We start from the raw sequence: 23,176 nt of genomic DNA, 5'->3' as shown, positions 1-23,176 counted from the left end.
ACCTTTGTCCTGACCCTCTCAAGGACATGGCCCTATCCGACGGCCTGTAATATTTCTATGTAACTCCTCTGCTATAATAATGAAACGACTGGAATCACAGCACTCTGGGAGCCATTATAAAGAATCCACTTATCAAAATGGGCTTTGATGGCACAGCACATGCCTGGCAAGTCTGAAGTCCTGAGTTGGATCTCCAGTACAAAAAAAAAAAAAAAACAGAAAGGAAGAAAAACAAAAAAATCAGATCTATACTTTCTTTTGGCCAGGGATGTAGCTCAGTAGCACCACACCTACCTGCCAAGCCCAAGGTCTTGAGTTCAATCCCAAGTACCACACACACAAAAAGAGGCTTTCAAAGAAGTTTATTCCAGTAAAGAGGGACAAAAATCAGGAGATTCTAGGAGCTACCAGGGAAAAGCTGACATGAACACATCCATGTTGGATGGGCTGACATTAAGAGAGAGAGAGAGAGAGGTGGGAGCAGCTAGCTGGGAGAGATTTCATCCATGAGTGGATGAACTGACATTGAGAGAGATATTAGTAGCTAACCAGGAAAGGAATTAGGCTTATATAGGTATTGAAGGGTCTATGGCATCTGGGATGAAATGTTTCTGAGTCCAAGGACTTGTGAGCATCAGGGAGTCATACACTTCATTTTGAGTCCATTTCTCCTATTTACTGAGAAGCTGCTGTTTGCTGAAAGGAGGCTGTTTCCTTAGTCCTGTTTGTTTAGTCCAGGCAGGACAGGAGCCTGAGGTGGCACGACTGCAAGTTCATGGCAATCTCCTGCTTTACCAGGTTCCTGCATCAAAATAAGGAATAAATAAATAAATGATAGTGGGTGTAACTCAGTCCAAAGGTACTGGGTTCAATACACAGTAATGGGGGAGGGGGATGGAGAAAAACTCTCAAAAGGAAAACACCGTTTGTATTTAACAACAATACTGCTTGTCTTCCAAGGGCTATTACTTCTCTTAGGCCCAGAGCTCTTGCAAGACTTGCTACACGCCTCCCTCCCTCCCCCCATGCCTGCGCAGACCTCTTCAGTGCAGAAGGCTGAGGGAGTCCTGGATCCCAGGACTTCAGCACCCATACTACCTTTTCCGGCTCATCTCTGCCACTTTCCAAGTCACTCCACTGCCAGGATGCCTCAAATGATGATCAAAGGGGGCGTGTGGAGGAACACTGAGGATGAAATTCTGAAAGCGGCAGTCATGAAATATGGGACAAATCAGTGGTCCTGGATTGCCTCACTGCTGCACTGGAAATCAGCAAAGCAGTGCAAACCCAGATGGTACGAGTGGCTGCATCCAAGCATTAGGAAGACAGAATGGTCCAGAGAAGATGAAAAATTTGTCAGCTTGGCCAAGTTGAGGCCATCCCAGTGGGCAACCATCTCTCTACTCATTGGAAGAATGGCTGCCCAGTGCTTGGAGCGCTATGATTTCCTCCTGGACATACCTGCCCAGGGAGACAGGGAAGAGAAAAGCACAGGCGATGCACTCAGACTTCAACCTGGAGAAACTGATCCAAATCCAGAGACCAGACCGGCACAGCCTGATCCAATCAATATGGACCAAGAGGAACTGGAGATGCTGTCTGAAGCTAGAGCCCGCTTGTCTAATACCCAGGGCAAGAAGGCCAAGAGGAAAGCCAGAGAGAAACAGCTGGAAGAAGCCAGGCGTCTTGCTGCCCTCCAGAGACAAAGAGAACTGAGAGCGGCTGGCATAGAAACTCCAAAGACAAGGAAAAAGAAGAGAACACTAGACTATAATGCTGAAATCCCATTGGAAAAGAACCTGCCCTTGGCTGTTATGACACGTCTGAGGAAAACTACTGGGCCCCAGGTGCAGATTTCAATAAATTAAGACAGCAGGACCTTGATGGGGAGCTGAGACATGAAGAAGAAAGAAGAAAGAGAAAAAAGGACAAATGGCATTTGAAACACAAATGGGCATCTGATTTACCATCAGGTCTTCCCCAAGCTGGGGGTGTTTCTGCCTTGATGACCATGAGAAGCAAACTAGTACTTCCTGCTCCTCAGATTTCCAATGCACACCTCCAGAGAGTGGTGAAAATGGACCAAGCGAGGGAAATGGCCCAGCGGACTGCCCAGGAGTCTGCCATCTTCAACTCTGCTTCCAGCACCCTCCTGTGTGAGTACAAGGTCACCGACGTCTGCATCACCCTTAGGACACCAAGGGCCCTGGCTTCCCAGGACGGAATCCCTAGGGAAGCCCAGCACCTCCTGCTCTCCACCAATGTGGACACTCCATTGAAAGGAGGACTCAACACCCCATGGCATGATGATGACTTCTCAGGCGCGACTGCACAGCGGCAAGTCCTGCAGACTGGAAACGTGGTTCTCTCTAGCCTATTCAGGACTCCCTCTCATGCAGCAGAAGGGCTGGCTCCCCAGGGCGAAACAATCCTCCAACCCCTCATGACCTGGCCCAGAACTCTGATTAGTGATGAGTTAAACATTAATCCCAAGGATGAGGTGGCAGACTACAGCCATCCCTCTTACCTGAAGCACATGCTAAGAGAATCACCTGAGTGTCTCTGTTTAGGCTTGAAGGGCCTTCCCGCCCCCCAAGAATGATTTTGAAATTGTACTACCGGAAAATGCTGAGAAGGAGGTGGAAGTGAAGAGGCTGCCACATACCTGGAAGATGCTCAGATGGAGGCGCAAAAGCAGCCCACATGGGAGGCAAAATGAGTGAAGAGAAGGACAGGGAGCCATACAGCTGTCTAGAGAGATCTGCCGAGACCATCTGAAGTCAATGAAACCATTCTAAGATGGTCCCATGGAGCACCACCTCTAACAGATTTACAGAAGAGTGAAGAATTCATCAAGAGCGAGATGATCACCATGCTTCATCATGACCTTCTATATCACCCCTACCAACCGTCTGGAAATAAGGAAGGAGAAACTGTAGGATCTGCCACTAAGAACTCAGAGCACATCACCTGCCTGAGACAGAATCCTTATGGAGAGTTCTCCAGAGATGAGCTGCAAAAGGCCCAGGACCTTGTGGCTCAGGAGATGGAAGTGGTGAGACGAGAAATGAACCATGAAGATCTCTCCAGGGACGCCTACAGCCAGGTGTGGGAAGAATGCGACCGTCGACTTTTGTATCTCCCGGGCAGAGCCGCTGCCCAAGGGCCAACCTAGCCAGCACGAAGGACAGAATTGAGTCGCTTGCAGAGATGCTTGAGACAAACAGGGCTCACCTAAGGACCGAAGCCAAGAGGGGGGAGAGGATGGAAAAGAAGGTGCAGATCTTGCTGGGAGGTTACCAGTCCCGGGCCGTGGGGCTCAAAAAGCAGCTGGATGACCTGTGGGGCCACAGGGACCAGGTGCACTTGAAGCTGTGCTCTTGGGAAGGACTCAAGAAGCAGGAAGACCGCGCCGTTCTCCGGAGGCTGCAGCGTCTAAAGGAAGAAGTGCAGAGCCAGCAGGAAAGGGAAAAGGAGCTTCAGCAGAGATGCGCTTAGTTGCTGCTGGAGAAGGGGACCTTAGACTCAAACTTCTGAGTCGCAGTCTCGAGCTCTTGTGTCCCGGGAACAGTTGACTGCTGATCTTCTCCCTCCAGAGGCTGCCAAACGGACCCACTCTCTGTGGTCTTTGGTTGTTCATTTTAAATGCTCCTGATCATACCCATCTCGTGTTAAACACATCTCACTCCAAAGGAATGATGGGGTATCGATTGTTAAGATGATCCTTCTTTCACCAATGTCAAATTTGAAAGGCTTTTTTTTAGTTTTGGTCTTTCATGTACAAAGCCTGACTCTAAAGTACTGCCTGGGAGTAAACCTTTGAATAAAAGCAAAATAGAAACAATTTAAAAAATAAAAACATATCAAAGCTACTTCCTGAAGCATTGTTGTCACTTGAGAGTCAAGGTTGATAGTTTAGATACGAGTGATGAAGTTCAAGGTCAAAGATTAAAAACATAAATTGCAAGGAGACTTTGGGATAGCAGCCCAAGGACAATGCTTTTCCTCCCTTCTGCCAGTAGGAGGCCCTGGTGCAGAGTTGGAACAAGCAAACCCCGTGGAGGGCTAGGGCTGGCCTTACAGGTCCCACACTGCCCTGGATGTTCTCCTAGGAGACTCCAATTCCCTACTTCTTAGAAAGCATCACTTGTGACTCACACACCTAAATGAGCACCCAAACAACTCAGACTTTCATGGTGTTTTCACAGAGAAAGGGATTGCTTTTTCTTTGTGTGGTGCTGGGGATTAAACCCGCCACCTTCCCACTGAGCTGCATCTCAAGCCCCTCTTATTTATTTTTTCTCTTTAATCCTAGGCAGCGCAACACTCTGAGAACCTATCTATTACAGCAATCCTGATAAGGCAGAAATATTAACACAACCACATGGTGACTACAAAATCACATCTTTATCCACTAGTCATGTAACTCTGGGTTGGGGTGAAATGCTGGACAAAATGAAATGTACCTGTCAGTAACTGCATTACGAATCATTTTGCCCTAGAGAACTGAATAGAGAGACTGTGGTACGCTGCTCTCATACAAGGTTGGCTCCTTCAGGAACGGAGTCAGGGCCCCCTCATTCCCTTTTGGTCCTGCAAGGCCAAGTTGCACTCATAGGTGGTGTCCTGATCCAGAGGAGGAGAGGGCTTCTGAAATGAAATGAAACATGATGTGGGGCGATTAAGATCCTGTCCCAAATGTCTCTGGTGACACAGAATTGGGAAGCACTAGCAGATTGGATTCTTATCATCCATCCAGAGCCTCGTGGCCCTGCAGAATCAAGCAAGCAGTGTGTGTGAACCAGGGCTGATGTCCAGGTGAAGTTTGTGTCTCTAGGAGGCTACGGCAAGATGCAGTCTTGCAGTGTTGTGGGCTGAGCACCAATGTGTGGGGCCTGTTTGGGCCCCAGTGCTATCACTCCTAGCAACGAACAGCCTTTTTGACTGGGCATCAGTTTGGATTGAACATTGGGACTTCGAGAGCTCCATGACATTATCACTTGCAGTTGTTTGCATAGAATCCAAACAGACCAAACTCACTGAGGCTCAATATTTGCAATTGAAATGTAACAACAATAAGTGCTGTTAGGCCGGGGCAGGCCGTGTTGGCCCAGTACTCAGGAGGCTGAGGAAGGAGGATTGCTGCCAGTTCAAGGTTAGCCTGGGCTACACAGTGAGTTAAAGGCCAGTCTGAACTACATAGTGAGACCTTGTCTCAAAAAACAAAAACTTCTTTAAAATTTTGTTCCTAATTCCTGAAGATAGTACAGAAATAAACCAGACCCAGTGTCCCTGGAACATCACCCAAGCCTAAATGATCTCCCAGTTGCTCTCACTGTCACTACCCCGGGAGCCCAGAGAAGCTGCAGGTGACCAGATGCGTGGATTTGCCCTAGGTGTGGGTGGAGCACAATGCAAAGCAACCCCAGGGTCAATAGGACCTTGAGGAGCCTTGGTGGAGACAAAGGAGCCAAGGTAGAGCTGGGCCGTTTCTTTTTCCATGGTGATCAGGGACACTGTGGCAAGCGAGCCTTTAAGAACGCCGATGATCTAAGGGCCAGGGATTTAGCTCAGTGGTTCCACTGACTCCCGCACAAGGACCCAAGTTCAATCCCTGGTACCAAAAAAAAAAAAGAAAACCTATGATCTTGACAGGTTTCTGCTGTATCTCTTTTAACCCAGGTCCCAGTAGATCAAATCTCTCTTGAGGCTTCTCTGATTTCCTCAGTTCTTTGTCAAGACGGTACTCAGCCCTGCACCTAGGCAGCACCATGGAGTGTCTCTGGAGTAAGTTCTATCTCTTCAAACTCCTCAGAGGTGAGAGGCAAGCAGCTCTTCCATTCTCTTCTGCTCCTCCTTTGCCTGCCAGAGGAAGCCCCTCTCTTGTGCGGGTTCCACCACTGTCTTCTGGGGTTGAGCGTTTAGATACTGCCTGGAGTCTGCCACTTTTTGACTCATTCAAAATGTCAGGCTTGACTTGTCTGGTAGGATTTCTGGGGCTCTGGATGGGGGAGACAAGGTGTGCTGTCTTATTTTTTTTATTTTAAGACAGTGTCTTGGCTGGGGATTTAGCTCAGTGGTTCCGCTGCCTGCCTTGCAATCGCAAGGTTTGGAGTTCGATGCCCAATACAAAAAAAAAAACAGTGTCTCACTAAGTTGCCCAGCTGGGTACTTAAACTTGCCATCCTCCTGATTCAGCCTTTCAGGGAAATGCTTATTGTATGAAATTGAAAAGGAAAAGTCAGAGTGTAATATTAAATGTGCACTGGAATCTCAGAAATCTGTCGATAAATTTGACAGGAATAAATTTATCTGAGTTGTGTTTTAATTTTTTCTATATCCAATGAATATATTAATCCACAATTACTGTGTATGGCATCACCTGAGTCAATATATCATAAAGTCCAAGAAGGAAATCGAGGACAAAGGAGGGAGACAAGGTGGAAGAAATAGGTCCTGATAGTTGGGAGGACACCTGAAATTGGTTTACCACAGGGAATTTTTTGAGTAGGTTAATGAAAAGAACAAAGTGAGAGGGAAAAACCATTTTCCAGATGGGTAGGGGCAGAAGCTATCGGAGTGATCAGTATCACCTTGCTTGTTACCTCACCTGTCACAACCCTGGACTTTATTGTCTGCCTGGTTCTCGGTAACTCTCTACCTCAGGCTCCTGTGAATCTGACCAAGGCCTGGTCGTCCTGACTATCTTGGGCCCAGTCCCTCCCTTGCTGCCTGGCTGCTGTCTTCTGCCTACCTTGCCTGTCTGCAATATAATCTATAATAATCATATGCTCCAGTTGGCTTCCGTAATTCAGGAGGAAGCAGCAAGTTTCTCTTGCTGCTCAGGCTGGAGCCCCTGCTAGGAGCCTCCCCCCAACCCCCATACAGCAGAAAGTGCTGGCTCCACACCCATCCATGGGGTCCCCAAGTACAGAGCTGCCCTGACCTCAGTATCTGCATCTGTGGAACAGCAGCACCCTGCCCACTACAGGAGTTTCTCAGGACTGAGTGGGAAGGGAGCCTGCCGTGTCATAGATATGCCATCAGAGACTGCCAGCCTCAGGTGCACAGGAAAGTGAACCCCACAGGGGTGTTCCCACAACCAGGGTTCCCCAAATCCCAAGAGCATCAGCCTGGATACTGATGGGAAATGTTCAACCCAATGTCCGAGAGCCTGGGGCACCAGGTGCTGCCCTTGGGGAAAGTGGGTTCCTGGCCCAATGGGCTCAGTGTGATCTCTCCAAGGGTGGAGGGAGGAGCCCCAATCCCCACTACACTCCCACAACACACCACACACCCAACCCCCCACACTACTCACCATACCCCACACCACACATCCGTCACGACAAAGCCCACACCCCACCCCATCCCACAACACACCCCACACCACACTCCACTCACCACCTCATACTCCATACACTACCCTACAGCCCATAACCCACAATCCACAGACCTCATCACACTATCCACCCACAACCCCTACCCCTATTGTAGCCCTCCACTCAACACCCCACTTCACTCCCCATCCAAATGCATCTCCCATGCAGATGGTGGGTCTGTGAAACCCAGAGAAGACGTTTGTGAGCCACCTGGGGGTGCTGGTACAGTCAGGCTGACTGAGCTCAGGGAGCAGAGGGAGGAGCAGACCCCCTGCCTCCTGCCTCCTGATCAGGAGTTCAGGGTACCCAGGGATACCAGTTAGCCAGGTCTCTGGGGTTAATCCCTGGGGTCCTAATCAAACAGAAAGGGGGGAGGTATAAGCCTTTCTCCCCAAAGATGGTGTCTTGGTCACTTCTCTTGTTGCTGAGACACAATACCCAACACCCAAGGTTAAAAGAGGAAAGGTTCATTTTAGCTCACTCTTTGTAGAGGTTTCAGTTCATAGTTGGCTGGTTCCAAGTCAGGGTGGCACGGCAGGGGGACATTACAGAGGAGAAACAGCTCATGACGGCAGAAGGCAGCAAAGCAGCAAAGTAGCAAACAGCAAGCCACAAGCACCAACCATCTATCTGTGCCTTATATCCTATGCAAGGGCAGGTAGCACTAACAGTCAGGGTGGGGCAGCCTTGATCCTAGCATGGCACCATAAATCAATCCCAGCATCACATCCTTGATCCCAACATCACATACTCTAGATCTAGCCCCCTCTAAAAAGCCTCGCCTATGAGCATATGAGGCTTTGAGAGACATCTAGATTCAAGCCACAACAGATGGAGAACAAAGCCCCCTGGACCCTCTGCTCTCCACCGAGTCTTCTGATCTTTTCAGTGTCTGAAGGGGAAGTAGGTGACAGACATCCTGAAGAAGAGGCAAACAGGAGGGAGGAGGAAAGGGAGGTAAGGATGAAGATGGGATGCATTTAGGGGGGATTTACAATGTATCCAAAACACGTGCTAAGAAAAAAGGGGGGAATCTTTACTGTAAGAAAAATTAAATAAATATAAAAAAGTATAAAGGTTTGTATTAGCCGGAATTACGATTTTAGGAATGCCTTTTCTCCCCACCCCATCTGTGAGAAAACAGTACCAAACTCTGGTCATTTGCTAGTCAACTGCCCAAAACAGAAGGAATTAGCTGATCCAACTGAACACAAAACAAAACCTAATGGTTTATTTAAAAAAACAAAAACAAAAACCAGCTTTTTAAAGAGATGTTAGGGACCTGAGATTTAGCTCAGTGGTGCTGCCACCTGCCTCGAAAGCATAAGGTCCCGACTTTGATCCCTGGTACCAAAAAAAAGGCTTCCACACAGTAAAGAGATATTAGGATCAAAGCAACACCAAGGAGGAAGTAGAAATTCCCATTACCTCACCAGCCCCTTCCCTGATCCAAAATACACGTAGGTATATGTATCGACGCCTCTCACCTGTTTGTGACAATGGATGAATCCATTCTTGCACCATTCTCACTGAACTTTCAAGTTAACTTTTCTAGTGCACTTGCTATGAATTAGGGAGTATTTCCTCTGCTTCTGCTTACTGAAAGACATCTATGAGACTGGCTTTAGTCTAACATCAACACTAGGCAAAGACAGTCCAAGAAAAGAAAGCTACAATTAGGAACTTTAGAAATTGGGTGTGGGGGTCAATGCCTACAATCCCAGCTACTCTGAGGCAGACTGGTGAGAATTATAAATTGAAAATCAGCCTGAACAATTTAGCCAGATCCTGCTTCAAAATTTAAAAATTAAGTTGTAAAAGGAGCTAGGAGTTGTGTTTCAGGACCTCCTGGTTTCAATCAATCTCCAGTACCAAAAAAAAAGGTAAGAATTAGAGAGCAAATAAATATACAGCTCTTGGGTTTTTACATATTTCTGGTTACACTTCTTCAGAGAGTTATTAATTTAATGTGATTTAATCCATTCAACTAAGGACAGATCAAGTGTGGGGAGTTTTTTGTTAGTTTCATTTGCTGAGACAGAATTGCAAATTGAAGCCCAGCTTACACAGTTTTGCAAGACCTTGGGGAGCTGGGTGTGGTGGCACATGCCAATCCAAGCACTAGGAAGGCTGAGGCAGGAGGATCTAAGTTCCAGGCCTACCTGGGCTACATAGCCACCCTGTCTCAAAAATGAATAAATAAATAATATAAAGGATGGGGACATAGCTCAGTGGTAGAGCCCACCCGGGCTCAATCCCTAGTACTGAAAAAATAAAAAATAAACAAATAAATGCTCCCAAGGCGCTGCAACGTGGGGTACTTAAAATGCTGGATAATAAACTAGGCATAAGGGCATAGCGTCAGAAAGTACCGGGTTTAAAAAGCAAACGCAGGCCGGGGATTTAGCTCAGTGGTTTCGCTGCTTGCTGCTCAAGCACAAGAACCCGAGTTCAATTCCCAGTACCAAAAAAAAAAAAAAAAAAAGCAAACGCTAGGCTTCAAAAACAACGTCGTGACCAACGTGTGAAGGAACCTCCGACTATTCAGGGAGCCGATTGGCCCCGCTCGCCGACGAATGACTGAGCGGCAACTCGCCGACCAATGACTGAGCGGCAAGAGTGCGGCGAGCCTCTGGCTGGCTACTTAAGCGGGGGCGGAGCGCAGGTCGCCCCAGATGATTCTGCTTCAGCGCCTCTAATTGCGCGGAACACGTGAGGCCTCACGCAGCCATGTCTAGCGCCAACGCTTCCCCACCAAGCTCGTCGGTGGCCCCAGTCCCGGAAAGGAGGCCGGCGGAAGACCAGACCGGAGGAGGTCGGAGAGGGAGTCGGGGCGGCCGAGGGGTCGGCTGCAGGGAGCCCTCTGGCGTCCAGGAGGCTGTGGCCAGGCGTCGCTGGGAACCGCCGCTCCGCTTCGCTGTGAGGAGCGACCTGGTGGACGCGGTGGTCGGTGAGCAGGGACGGGCTGGATGGGCTGGGCGGGCTGGGCCCGCTGGGCCCCTCCCGCGCCTGCCTCCCGCAGTTGCCACCGCCTGAGGAGATCCCGGTCTCCACCTGGGCCGCTTCCAAGACCTTCTGGTACCAGAATAGCATTTCATGCACCTTGGATGTTTTATAGAAATGTTTTAGGGAGTCAGACGCCTACACACTGATGAAATCTTTGAGGTTAAGAGAAAGGCTGGAGAGATCAGGTTTTTGGACAGTTCACCCCCAAAGAACGACAAAAGTGAAATCTGTCTATTTCTGGGAGTACCATCCAGAGCTATTAATCCAAGAAGAGATACAGGATATTAACACAGGGCTGTGCAGAGCATCAGCTATCTCTTTTGCTTAGTTTCTTTAACTTGATAATTTATCTGTTGGGAATCAGCATCTTTTTTTTTCTGTACATCTTGAGTTTTACAAACTGGTTTTTTGCTTTGTTTTGTTTTTTGTACCGGGGATCTAACTCGGGTCCTTGCGCTTGTGTAGCAGGCGGCGAAACCACTGAGCTAAATCCCCGGCCCACAAACTGGTTTTTTAAAAGATGCATTTCGATATTAGAATGATTGTCCCCATTTATTATCCTTGAAACTGAGTACTGCCTGGTGCCACGGTTCAGGCTGTAACTTAGGAGGCAGAGGCAGGAGGCTTGCGAATTCCCGTCCAGCCTGGATGATTTAGGGAGACCCTGTCTCAAAATAGAAGGACCGGGGATGTAGCTCAGCACGCTCTCGGTTCAGTCTCTAGTACCGCGAAAAATAATATGTATTGCAAGATTTTGCTCACCTATTGGAGTTATTTTTTGCTTTTTTCAAACCTGAGAAAATGAAGAGATTTTGTAGGCTGCTATTAAATAGTCCTTTATAACTCTAATTGCTAGACCAGACTGAGATTCATTAGCCCCTCTCAAGGCTCAGGCATAATAGATCTGAAAAATAGCACTCCATGAAAGAGAACCACTAGGTTTGCTGTAAAAATCGGATCTCAGGACTTACTAAGCAGCTGGAAAGCGTGGGCACTGTGATACAGTGTCCTCATTTGATACTGCATCTGGATCCAGTTTTTTTCTTTCTTTTTCTTTGTCTTTCTTTTGTGCTGAGAAGCAAACCCTCAGCTTTGTAAATGCCAGGCACTTACACTACCAGTCAATTACATCCCCAGCCTAGGATCCTATTTTGTTCGTTTGTTTGTGGTGGTGGTAGTCATAGTGGGGATTGAATTTAGGCTCTTCATACTGAGCTACATCCCTAGTCCTTTCTTCATATTTACTTTTTTTTTTTTTTTGGTTACCGGGGATCAAACTCCGGACCTTGCTCTTGCAAACCAGGGACAGTGCCACTGAGCTAAATCCCCAGTCCTTTCATATCTACTTTTGAGACAGGATCTAAGTCGTCCAGGCTGGGCTACAACTTACAGTCATCCTGCCTCCAACTTCCAGAGTGCTGAGGATCACAGACACCGAATTATTTTTTTATTGTGGTAAATCAACAGTTTTTGAGGGGCAGCGCTGGGGACTAAAGTCGAACCCTCAAGGTGCTACCCACAAGCTCTACCATTACTCTACAATGCCAGCCCCACTTCACTATTTTTTAAGTCTACAGTACAGTATTATTGATAAGCACAAGGTTGTGGCTCAGATCTCTACAACTTGCGTGGCTAAAACTATACCCACTAAAGAGCTCCCCATTTCTCGCTGAACCCCTCCTTGGAAACTGGTATTCTGTGATATGGACTTGATTATATTAATACTCTAGGGTCATAAGGTAATTGTCTTTTATGACTGGCTTATCTGAACATAATGCCCTGCAGTTTCATCCATTTTGTAGCAGGTGACAGGATTTCTTTTAAAGCAGAATGGTGTCACTTCATGATTTTGTATATTGTGCCCCATTGTGTTTATCCACTTAACCCTGATGAAAGTGGTTGCTTCTACTGTTTTTTCTACACTTGATCTTAGTCAATAGGGCAAGAAGCAATCTATTGTTTTTTTATTTTGTGGTGCTGGGGATTGAATCCAGAGGCATTCTGTTACTGAGCTACATGCCCAGTCACATCTACCACCAACTTTTTTGTTTTTGTTTTTTCACGTTTTTTAAAATTTTGAGATAAGCTCTTATTAAGTCACTGAGTTCCCAAGCTGGGCTTGAACTTCTGATCTTCCTGCCTCAGCTTCCTGGGTACCTGGAATTACAGGCATGTACTACCATGTCTGATTTCCTTCTGCCTTGACTCTTGTTAATTGTGCTTCCACGAATGCAGGTATGCAAATATCACTTTGACATACTGCTTTCAATTCTTTTGGATGTATAACCTGCAGTGGGTCTGCTGGATTATATGGCAATTAAAAAAAAATTTTTCAGGAACTTCCATACTGTTTTCCATAGTGACCATAGTATTTTAAAATCTGAACAGTGCACAAGGTTCCATTTTCCTCACATCTTCACCAACACTTGTTAAATTTGTTTTTTATAATGGCCAACCAGCCTGGGATTTAGCTCAGTGGTTTTGCCGCCTGTTGCGCAAGTGCAAAGACCCGAGTTCGATCCCCAGTACCAAAAAAAAAAAAGAAAGGTACTTCTATAATGGCCAACCTAACAGGTATGAAGCAATACCCTGTTGCAGTTTCGATCTGCATTTACCCTCTGAATAAAGTTGAGCATCTTATGTACCTGTCAGCCATTTTTGTAGGTCATTGGGAAAGTGTCTATTCAATTATTTGCCCCCCTTTTAAATTTTGTTTTGACTCAAGGTCTCACTAAATTACCCAGGCTGGCTTTGAACTTGGGATCTGCCTGCCTCAGACTTTGGAGCCTTTCTTGGTATGATTGAGGGATGAGCTAGACAAAGTTCTTTGAGGGAAGTAGGTAAATCCCCTTTATTGACTTCAACTTGTATATTTCTTTTAAAAAAATAAAAACAGGTCGTGGTGGATCAAAAATAAGAGAAATCCAAAGTACAACGAATACCAAAATACAGGTAAATCATTTGTGTTCTTAAACCCTTAAGCATAGTTCACCTAATAGTAGCTTCTGTTCAGCTATTAACATACTGCCATGAGTCACCAAAGTTCTTTGTCCTGCTGAATTTGACTGAGCTGTAGGGTTTGCTGTGAATCTTAAGAGCTGAAGATGCTTTAGATATAATCTCCATTTAAGAATATCTCTGTGGGATAGTCATCATGCCCAAAATTATTCCCTGCCTGAGCCTCTTGCCTGAAACCTTGACATACTCCTGTGTGTCTTAGTGAAAGGGTACAGCATCATTCACTTAGTTCTCCAACCAGAAATCTCATATTATCTTCTGTGATAATCACCTCTCTTTATGCCAGCCTCATCTGCATCCTGTACTTCTCAAGGGGAATCCTATCAGGTACATTTTCCCTTAACCATCCATTCTGCGCTATGGTCAGAGCAACCTTTCTGAAACACAAAATTGTGAGCTCATCTTCCTTTCTGCATAAAAACTCTGCATAGGATCTTCTAACCATGGTCCACCAGACGTGGCCTGTTTTAACATCTCTACTTTTTTTTTATTTACCTCTTTACTGATACTGCCCTGTCTTAGGTGTCTACTTGTAGGAATCTCCTAGTCATCTTTCAGGTAAGTTGTTAGTTGTCACTTCCTCAGTAAGTTTGAAGCCTCCTGCTTCCTGTTGTGTGTATGTGTCCCTTTTCCTTCCTCTCAGTAGCTCCTCGGTGCTTTATTTCTGCACTTACAGAGTTGTGTGTGTCTGTAAAACCTGCAGATCAACACTCAAACAGCAGCCTAAGACAGCTGCTGTTGTATAGTACTACTTTCCAGATAAATAGTGAATAGGGCCGGGGATTTAGCTCAGTGGTTTCACCACCTGCTGCGCAATCTCAAGGACCCAAGTTCGATCCCTGGTACCAAAAAAAAAAAAAGTGAATAAATGAGAGTATCTGAAATTGTACGTGTTTAAAGGTGTTACTTGTAGATTCTGTCCTAAATGTTAAAACATCGGCCCTTGTTGAGCACTTATCGCTGTAACAATGTACATGCATAAGTAGAGGATCCCATCAAGTTAAAACGTTGCATATGTGACCTGACAGTTCAAAACCATGTTTTTGTTTGTTTGTTGAGACTGAGTCTCACTGTGTAGTTCAGGCAGGCCTTAAACTCGCCGTGTAGCCCAAGGTAGCCTTGAACTCACCCTTCCAAGTGCTAGGACTATAGGCATGGGCATCCACCACTATGCCTGACCAGAACAGTTTTACCTACATGTCATATAGGTCAATCCACTCCAACTCAGTGATTCTGAAAAGTAAACAGGACCATTTTATTGGTGAGAGAACCCAGACTCAAAGTAATATCATCTGTCAGATTAACGCAGTGGTTCCCAGCCTCTTTGGCACCAGGGACAAGCTTTGTGGAAGGCAGTTTTCCATGGACTAAAGTCAGAGGATGATTCAAACACATTAAATTTATTATGTATTTTATGATTACTACATTGTAATACATAAGGAAATAATTATACAGCTCACCATAATGCAAAATCAGTGGAAGCCCTGAGCTTGTTCTCCTCCAGCTATATGCTCCTATCTGGGGATGATAGGAGACAGTGACACCCAAAGTATGTTACTTATGTCCAGTCTCCTCCGTAATCTTGTTTTGGTTGGTATCACTACAGAATACCCTGCTTCACAAAGATAGGATGTTGGAAATGGAAGCAGGCTTTTCAGTGCTTTTGTGGAAATTCCAAAAAATATTCCACCTTGACTTCAGTCCACAATATACAGAGATTTGAAGTTGTCTCAGACATACTTTAAAGTCCATTGTCATTTCCGATCTCAAGCAGTTGATCGTCTTCTCGCATGGACAAAGTTGATTCACCTGGCGTGAATGAATTGCAGATCCATTCCTTTCCAGTTCAGGGTCTTCTTTGTTTGGGAGGTAATGTACAAACTCTTCTGAAAGCTGAGATAGGTAATTATGCACTGGCTGAGAGAAAGGAGCCCCTTGCTCAATGTCTTTTAAAATCTCTGCACATGTTCCAAACCTCAAAAATCCCAGTGTTCACTCATTATTCCTGTAATTCCAATTTGGCTTTGAATGCAGCTACTTTATCTGCTGACTTGAACACAGTTGTCATTCTCCACTGAAGTGATGTATTGAGTTTGTTGAACACATTGAATATGTTGCACAAGTGAGCAAGTTTTTTGTTTGTTTGTTTGTTTTGGTACTGGGGATCAAACTTGGGTCCTTGCACTTGCAAGGCAGGCAGCAGAACCACTGAGCTAAATCCCCGTCCCAGTAAGCAAGTTTTGCAACACATTCTGTGTCACTGTAATGTGCTGCCTATGGTAACTATTTTTTTAAAAAGAAATCACTAGTGTGACTCTCATAACTCAAAAACTCTGGCCAGTGATCTGCCTTTAGAAAGCCATCTCACTTGTATGTGTAAAAGAAGAGGTGAGTGCTCTACATTAATCTCTTCACAGAGCTGCACAGATAGACATGAGTTAACAGCATGTGCTCAGTGTAGTTAATAATTTTAATCATATCCTGGAAAACATTGTTAAGATCAGGTGGCATTTTTCAGCTAGCCAGTATTCCTTTACACCCGACACAGTGGGTAGACTCATTCAGAAATAACCTCTCTGACCAGAGTGGTGAAACAAAGCCATCTAGTCATGGCAGCTGCTCCATCTGTGCATAGACCAACATAAAATGACAAACATAAAATGACCAACATAAAACAACCCCAATTCCATTTTCCAGGTATGTGATCATTCAGAGACTTGAGTAGTTCTGCAACTGTGGTGTTGGCTGGCCACGAAAGTGTACATAGCATATCCTCATGCACATCCTCCTGAAAAATACATGGCACAAAATAAAGCCTTGTTATTTGGTTGTCAACATTGTGAGACTTAACCACCTGGAGTATATAATGTGGTGACTCATTAGTCATTGATTTGTCTAATTATGGTGCCATTGAAAGAGGAACATGTATCACCTTAGCTAAGTTCCTTAGCAGCAGGCAAGAGCAACTCTGCAGTAGTAGAGGGCTTGTTAGCTTTAGTATTGCAGTTAGCCACTAAGAATGATGTCCTCAGTGCAGACCCAGTTGATGAAGTGATGGTCTTCAATAATTGCTTCTGTCTTTCATGTTCCCTTTTTTGTTTTGAAAAACTCCAAAGGCTTGTGCTTTCATGCACGGTGCTTGTTTTCCATGTGGAAGGTTTCATGGCTTCATTAACTGGTCCCCATACATTATACAAAGAGGCTCGGAGAATGTGAATCACCTGTTGCAATAAAGCCGTAATATAAGCAGGACTCTTGGTGGTTTCTTTTAAATGCAGCTTTCAGGGTCTGGGGATTTAGCTCAGTGGCACCGCACCTGCCTTGCAAGTACAAGGTCCTGAGTTTGATCCCCAGTACTGGAAAAAACAAAAAATGCAGCTTTCTCTTTTTTGGAAATCTGTCTCATCAGTGGGTCTTTCTTCCTTTTCAAAAAAGCTCTCCAGGGATTTTTGGGGGTTTTTTTTGTTTTGTTTGTTTTACTTATTTTGGTTAGGGTTAGCTTGTGAGCTTACCCAAACTGAAACAAGTGTGCAGTGCAGGAAGAATGTGTGGATGGAGTTGATGAGTAAAATAATGGATGGGCCACATCTAGACTAGTTAGTGTTGGATTCTGACTTAAAGCCTGCCACCAGATGCAGCTGTACAGTTGAAGTACATCAACTCACTTCCCACTATAAAGTCTGCCACCACATACACCTTGCACTTTCCACTCAGTGATAGGATTTTGATAAGAGTCTGCCTCTAATTGATTGTAGTCTGTGCAGTCAGACCTCTCTGCTAGTGTCAGTCTGTGTTTGCTGCTGCTTCCCAGTGCTAGCATCACCACCTTAGCTCCACCTCAAATCATCAGACATTAGATTCTAATATTGAGCCCGCAATCTAGGAGTTAATGCTCCTATGAGAATCTAATGCCCCTGCTGACTTGGCAGGAGCCAGAGCTGAGTTGGTAATGGAAGCAATGGACCAGCTGTGAATACAGATGAACCTTCCCTCATTTACCTGCTGCTTACTTCCTGCTTTGCAGCTCAGTTCCTAACAAGCCATGAGCTGGTACCAATCTGTAGCCCTGGGGCTGGAGATTCCTAGATTAATATTTTAGTTTTCCCTTTGATAGGATTTTCTTAATTTAATGTCTAGATATCACTTTTTCTTTTTCTTTTCTTTTTTTTTTTTTTTTTTTGGTACCGGGGATGGCACTCAGGACCTTGCGCTTGCGAGGAGGCAGGCACCGGAACCACTGAGCTAAATCCCTGGCCCTAGATGTCACTTTTTGAGCTCACAGATTGCCCTGTTCCTCCCACAAACAACCAGGAGGTACATCTTACAGTGGATATAAGTAGCGTTACCTCAACCTAGAAAGTAGACGTTGATAGCAATGTTACCTTTACCTTTATACTATTTGAAATTAGTGATGGCTGGGTGTGGTGAGAAGACTCCATTCTCACCTATTTTTCCTCTTGTATATAGATAATAAAAGGAAATCCCGAGGCAGAAGTCAAAGTTTTTGGCAACAAGGCAATGCAGACAAAAGCAAAAACAATGATAGATAATGTTATTAAAGAACAAGAAAGTTACAGTCAAGAATACAGAGTTGGTAAGTAATTTTTGCCCATTGAAGTCCTTTTAAAATTTTTAAATTTTTTTTAGTGTTATCAGCCATTGAATCCTTTCTTGATTCAAAGCTCTGGATTTCCAGGGCTGGGGATTTAGCTCAGTGGTTTCACCTCCTGCTGCACAAGCACAAGGACCTGAGTTCGATCCCCGGTACCAAAAAACAAACAAAGCTCTAGATTTCCATATTCTAGTCATATATTCTTTTCCTGTGAAAGCCCAGATTACTTGCTTTCCTCAGAATAAAACTAGTTAATATCCATAACTACTTCATGTAATGGTTAAGTCCAGTTTAACTTTTAGCCATAGGTAAGCACTTTGATACACTTACTTTAGTATTAATGGTAAGATTGGTCCTGGGCTTCTGACTCTTGTTCCTTCATTCAATCTAGGACTGACTATAAAAACTGGTATTTTAAAAATCTCCCATCTGTTTAGAGAAAAATTGTAGATGCAATACAGAAGTAAAAAGAACACTTTGGCTCAGATGACAGTGTTTCTCCTTAGAGTTTCTCAGAAGGGAGCATAACCTCTAAGGTTCCGTTTTTTCATCTGTTAACCTAGGGTACTGCCTACCTCAAGACTAAATAATATGACAACATTTCAGCACACACTAGACCCTTTGTGCTATTTTCTTCAATAAATTAAAATGTGTATTTTTGAAACAGGAAGAAAATGTGAAGGGACACAAGGAAGGGGGGAGTGGGAAAGGGAGGGAAAAGAAAAAATGAAAAAAGAAAGAAAAACAAAGCTCTTGTAAATAACATGAAGAGAGGAGAGGAGGGGAATGGGAAACAAACATGAATCAAGATTTATCATGTACAGGTACAGATTCCATATGATGAATGTGAGTATTATGTGTATCTAAATTGTGCCAATAAACTTAATGATAAAGTAAAAATTCCCTAGTGTAGATAAGATTTTAAAAATGACAAAAACCATGGCCAGATTGTCATGGTAATATAGTATAAACACACCCTCTTTGTTTTGTTTCGCTGAGGGTTGAACCCAGGGCCTTGTGTACTAGGCTGTGAAAATGTCAAATTTTATATTTCAAGAATTATTGTCTCACCGGGGATTTAGCTCAGTGGTTCCACCACCTGCCTCGCAAGTGCAAGGTCCTGAGTTCGATCCCGGTACCCCCCCCCAAAAAAAAGACCCTAAAAAAAAAAGAATTATTGTCTCATTATTACTAAACACAAAATCAAAAAATGGCTTTGAGAATTTTATACTGACAGGATTTATTATAAAACTAATTTGGTACAATTTTTTAACAGATACTGTTGTATTCCAACCTTCTGTTGGAAGAGATGTAAGCACAAATCATAATGTTACAGAAGATCCGCCATTGATAAATTGGGATAAAATTCGAGAGGATGCTTCAAAATGGGAGAAGAAAAAGTGGGCAGGTCAGTGCTGTATTGTAATGTGTAAACGTGTCAACATGATGCTGGTATTTCCTTTACCTTCAGTTCTTTTTTTTTTCTTTTTTGTTAATGGGTACATTTTAGGTATACAGTACATTTACATTTATCATGGGGTGTTTGTACCTGAACATGATGTATCTTAGTTCTTATTTTCTTTCCCCATTACCTATGCGCCCTTCACCCCCACCACCCTTCCCTATTTACATAGACTTTGTTTTCATTATTTTCTTTTTCTTTCTCATACTCTTTCCTTTCCTTTCTTCCCTTTGCCCTTCCCTTCCCACCACCCCTCCACCTTTGGACCGTTCCCTATTTCAAATTATCAGTTACTCATTTTAATCATTTTCATCCTTATTTACACTTTCAGTTTCTCACACTAGAGACACTATTCAGTATTTACACATGTGTGTCCTATTTATTTCACTTAAGAGTATCGCCTCAATCTGCATTCATTTAGCTATAAATGTCTCTAATTTCTCATTCTTTATGGCTGAGTAGTACTCCATTTTATAAAAAAAAAAAACCCACATCTTTATCCAGTTTCCAGTTGATGGGCTCTTGGGCTGTTTCCAAACCTTAGCTATTACAAATTGTGCCGCTATAAACATAGGTGCACATACATCACTGTGGTATGATTTTTTAATTCTTTGGGGAAGATACCCAGCAGGGGAATAGCTGGGTCAAATGGGACCTCTAGTCCTAGTCCTTTGAGGTATCTCCATACGGATTTCCACAGTGGTTGCATCAGTCTGCACTCCCACCAACAATGGAGAAGGGTTCCTTTCTCTCCACACCCCTGCTAGCATTTGTTATTGGTTGATTTCTTGATAGCAGCCATTCTTTCTGGGGTGAGGTGGGATCTCAGTGTTGTTTTCATCTGCATCTCTCGAATGACCAGTGATGTTGAACACTTTTTCATATATGTGTTTGCTGCTTTTACTTCTTTGTCTGAGAAATGTCTGTTCATTTCCGATGCCCATTTTTGAATTGGGTCTTTGAATTTGGGGGGTCTGATTTATTTCAATACTTTATATATTCTAGATAGTAGACCTTTGAGGTACAGCTGTTAAAAATTTCTTCCCATATTATAGGTTGTCTCTTAGCTCTGTTGGTAGTTTCTCTTTACCTTCAGTTCTTAACCTCTAATGTCTGCCTTATTTTTAGTAATGAAATTGAAATGAAAAATAGGAAAACCATTTGCCATTAGTCTGTAGGTCGTGATCATTTATACTTCTCCTGTGATTAACTTTCCAAATGGAAAAGTAAGTATTAAACTTATTTGCACCTTGTCTTACATGAGATAACTCACTGCAAAATACTGAAAGTAGAAAAGCAGGGTCAAGGGGGAATTGTGAAGAGAACAAACATGCCAATCATAAGTTAACATTTTTACTGTAACTGAGCAAAATTGGACCTTGAAGTGACCAAGCTAACAGTGGCCCCCAGAAAGAGAAAAGCATGAAATCCTGAGGAGCAAACCATTTTTTACTTTTCATTGATTATGCAGGTTAACTGGTCTCATTTTGGCAGATTATACGCTGCTTATTTCCTCCTGTGTCCCATCAGCTGTCTGGCCCTTCCCTCCCCACCAGTTACACATTTTTGGGTGGGTTTCAATGAATGTAATGTATTTTGTTCATATCCATTCCCTCTATTATCTCCTCTCATTCCCTCTCCCCCTCATCCCCTTTCTCTTGTCTAACAGTGGTCTCCTTTCTCCTTTCTTGTCATCTTTTTTAGGTTCCACATAGTAGGGAGAACATGTGATATTTGTCTTTCTGTGTCTGGCTTATTTCATTGAACATGGTGCTTTCCACATCCATCCATATTCCTGCAAATAGCAGAATTTTGTTATTCTTTGTGGGTGAATAATACTCCATTTTTAATATTTGCCACATCTTCATTATCGATTTCCCTGCTGATGGGCACCTAGGTCGTTTACATATCTTGGTACAATATTTTGAATTGTGCTGCAATAAGCATGGGAACGCAGATATCCCTGTAGTACACAGACTTCAATTGCTTCCAGTGTATAGCAAGTTGTGGTATAACTGGATCAAACGGTAGCTCTGTTGTTTTTTTGGTAGCTCTATTTTTAGTTTTTTGAGGTTCTCCAGACTGGTTTCCATAATGGTAGTACTAGCTTACATTCTCCCAAAGCAGCGCAGTCTTCCTGTCTGCCTGCATCCTTGCCAGCAGTCATTGTTCTTTGTATTTTTGATGACTAGGATGAGATGGAATCTCAATGTAGTGTTGATTTTCATTTCCCTAATGGCTGAAGATGTTTAACTTTCTTTAGTGAACTTGTTAGGTATTTGTACTTCTTCTTTTGAGAAGTGTTTCCCACTTATCGATTGGGCTCTTTGTGGTTTTGGTGTTTTTTTTTTTAAATTCTTTATATGTTCTAAATATAATCCTCCATTAGAAGAGTAGCTGGGAATGACCTTCCGTCATTCTGTAGATTGTCTCTTCACTCTGTATGTTGTTTTCCTTAATGTGCAAAAACACCTTTTTTCCCCTTTTTGGTTTCCTTAGACAGGGTCTCGCTATGTAGTTAAGGCTGGGTTTGAGCTCACTATGTAGCTAAGGCTGACCTCAAGCCACAGTGATCCTCCTGCCTCAGCTTCCTGAGTGCTGGGATTATAGGTAAGCACCATCATATCTAGCTTCTGCAGAAACTTTTAATTTGATGTACGTAGTCCTATTTGTGGGTCCTTGCTACTGTTTCCTATGCTATTACAGTCCTACTGAGGAAGTCTTTGCCTATGCCTGTGACTTCAAGTGCTTTCGTTATGCTTTCTTGTGGAAGTTTCAAAGTTTCAGGTCTTATATCTAGGTCTTTGGGGTTTTGGGGGGTTTTTTTTTTTTGAGACAGGGTCTCACTTTGTAGTTCAGGCTGGCTATGAACTCACTGTGTAGCCCAGGCTGGCCTCAAATTCACATCGATCCTCTTACCTCAGCCTCCCAAGTGCTGCACTAACAGGTGTGCGCCACCATGAACAGCTGACCTTTGGTCTATTTTGAATTGATTTTTTTTTCAAAGTGAGAAGTAGAGATCTAGTTTCAGTCTTCTACAAGTAGATACCCAGTTTTCCCAGCACTATTTCTTAAGGAGGCTGTCTTTTCTCTTATGTATATTTTTGGTTCCTTTGTCCAGAATCAGATGGCTGTAGTTGTGTAGGTTTGTTCTGTGTTCCCTATTCCATTGGTCTATGTGTCTATTTTTGTCCCCATACCATGCTATTTTTCTTAATATGGCTTTGTAGTGTAATTTAAAATTGGGTATTGTGTGATGCTTCCAGTTCTGCTTGTTTTCCTTGCATTGCTTTGGCTATTGTGGGTCTTTCGTGTTTCCGAATTATTTTTAGGATTGTCTTTTCTAGTTCTGTGAAGAGTGTCATTGGAACTTTGATGGAGATTGCATAGATTGCTTTTGGTAATATGGTCACTTTAACGATATAATTCTTCCAATCCATGAACGTGGGAGGTCTTTCCATCTCCTGGTGTCTTCTTCATTTTCTTTCTTGTTCTGAAATTTTCATTGTAGAAGTCTTTCACTTCCTTGTTTAGATCTCTGCATATTTGTTTTTGAAAGTATTGTGAGTGGAATTGTTTTCCTGGTTTCTTTTTCAGACTGTTCCATTATTGGTGTACAGTAAGGCTACTGATTTTTTAAATGTTGATTTAATACCCAGCTGCATTGCTGAATTCATTTATCAGCTCTAAAAGTCTTTT

The 23,176-nt window shown here is 43.8% G+C and overlaps 2 protein-coding genes and 1 pseudogene across 7 annotated transcripts in view; 2 read left to right on the top strand and 1 right to left on the bottom strand.

The window, feature by feature from the left end:
- The first annotated feature begins 1,145 nt into the window (after positions 1-1,145).
- LOC101716921 (cell division cycle 5-like protein pseudogene) lies at positions 1,146-4,209 on the top strand (annotated as a pseudogene).
- A 425-nt stretch (positions 4,210-4,634) lies between these two features.
- Positions 4,635-23,176, bottom strand: part of Cgas (cyclic GMP-AMP synthase) — an 88,711-nt gene continuing 70,169 nt past the window's right edge. For 2 of the 3 annotated variants that reach the window (XR_015449834.1, XR_015449835.1), the window contains exon 7: positions 10,818-16,624. The gene's annotated coding sequence lies outside the window, so the exon portion shown is untranslated. Of the gene's footprint in view, positions 4,651-10,817; positions 16,625-23,176 lie in introns of those variants that run through there. The other variant, XR_015449836.1, reaches the window with a different exon arrangement.
- Ddx43 (DEAD-box helicase 43) overlaps positions 9,999-23,176 on the top strand; it is a 44,701-nt gene continuing 31,523 nt past the window's right edge. For 2 of the 4 annotated variants that reach the window (XM_021243730.2, XM_087207592.1), the window contains exons 1-4: positions 9,999-10,329; positions 13,282-13,337; positions 17,871-17,997; positions 19,292-19,423. In XM_021243730.2, the coding sequence (XP_021099389.1) occupies positions 10,110-10,329; positions 13,282-13,337; positions 17,871-17,997; positions 19,292-19,423 (535 nt within the window). In that variant the 5' untranslated portion in view covers positions 9,999-10,109. The remainder of the gene's footprint in view (positions 10,330-13,281; positions 13,338-17,870; positions 17,998-19,291; positions 19,424-23,176) is intronic. The other 2 variants (XM_087207593.1, XM_004864011.3) reach the window with 2 other exon arrangements.

This window comes from Heterocephalus glaber, unplaced genomic scaffold (assembly GCF_053883595.1).
Source record: "Heterocephalus glaber isolate CG9 unplaced genomic scaffold, H.glaber_assembly_v1.0 deba00000818, whole genome shotgun sequence".
In the NCBI taxonomy this organism is placed as follows: domain Eukaryota; kingdom Metazoa; phylum Chordata; class Mammalia; order Rodentia; family Bathyergidae; genus Heterocephalus; species Heterocephalus glaber.
The sequence above is the reverse complement of the archived record's forward strand: the minus strand, read 5'-3'. Positions and strand labels throughout refer to the sequence as shown.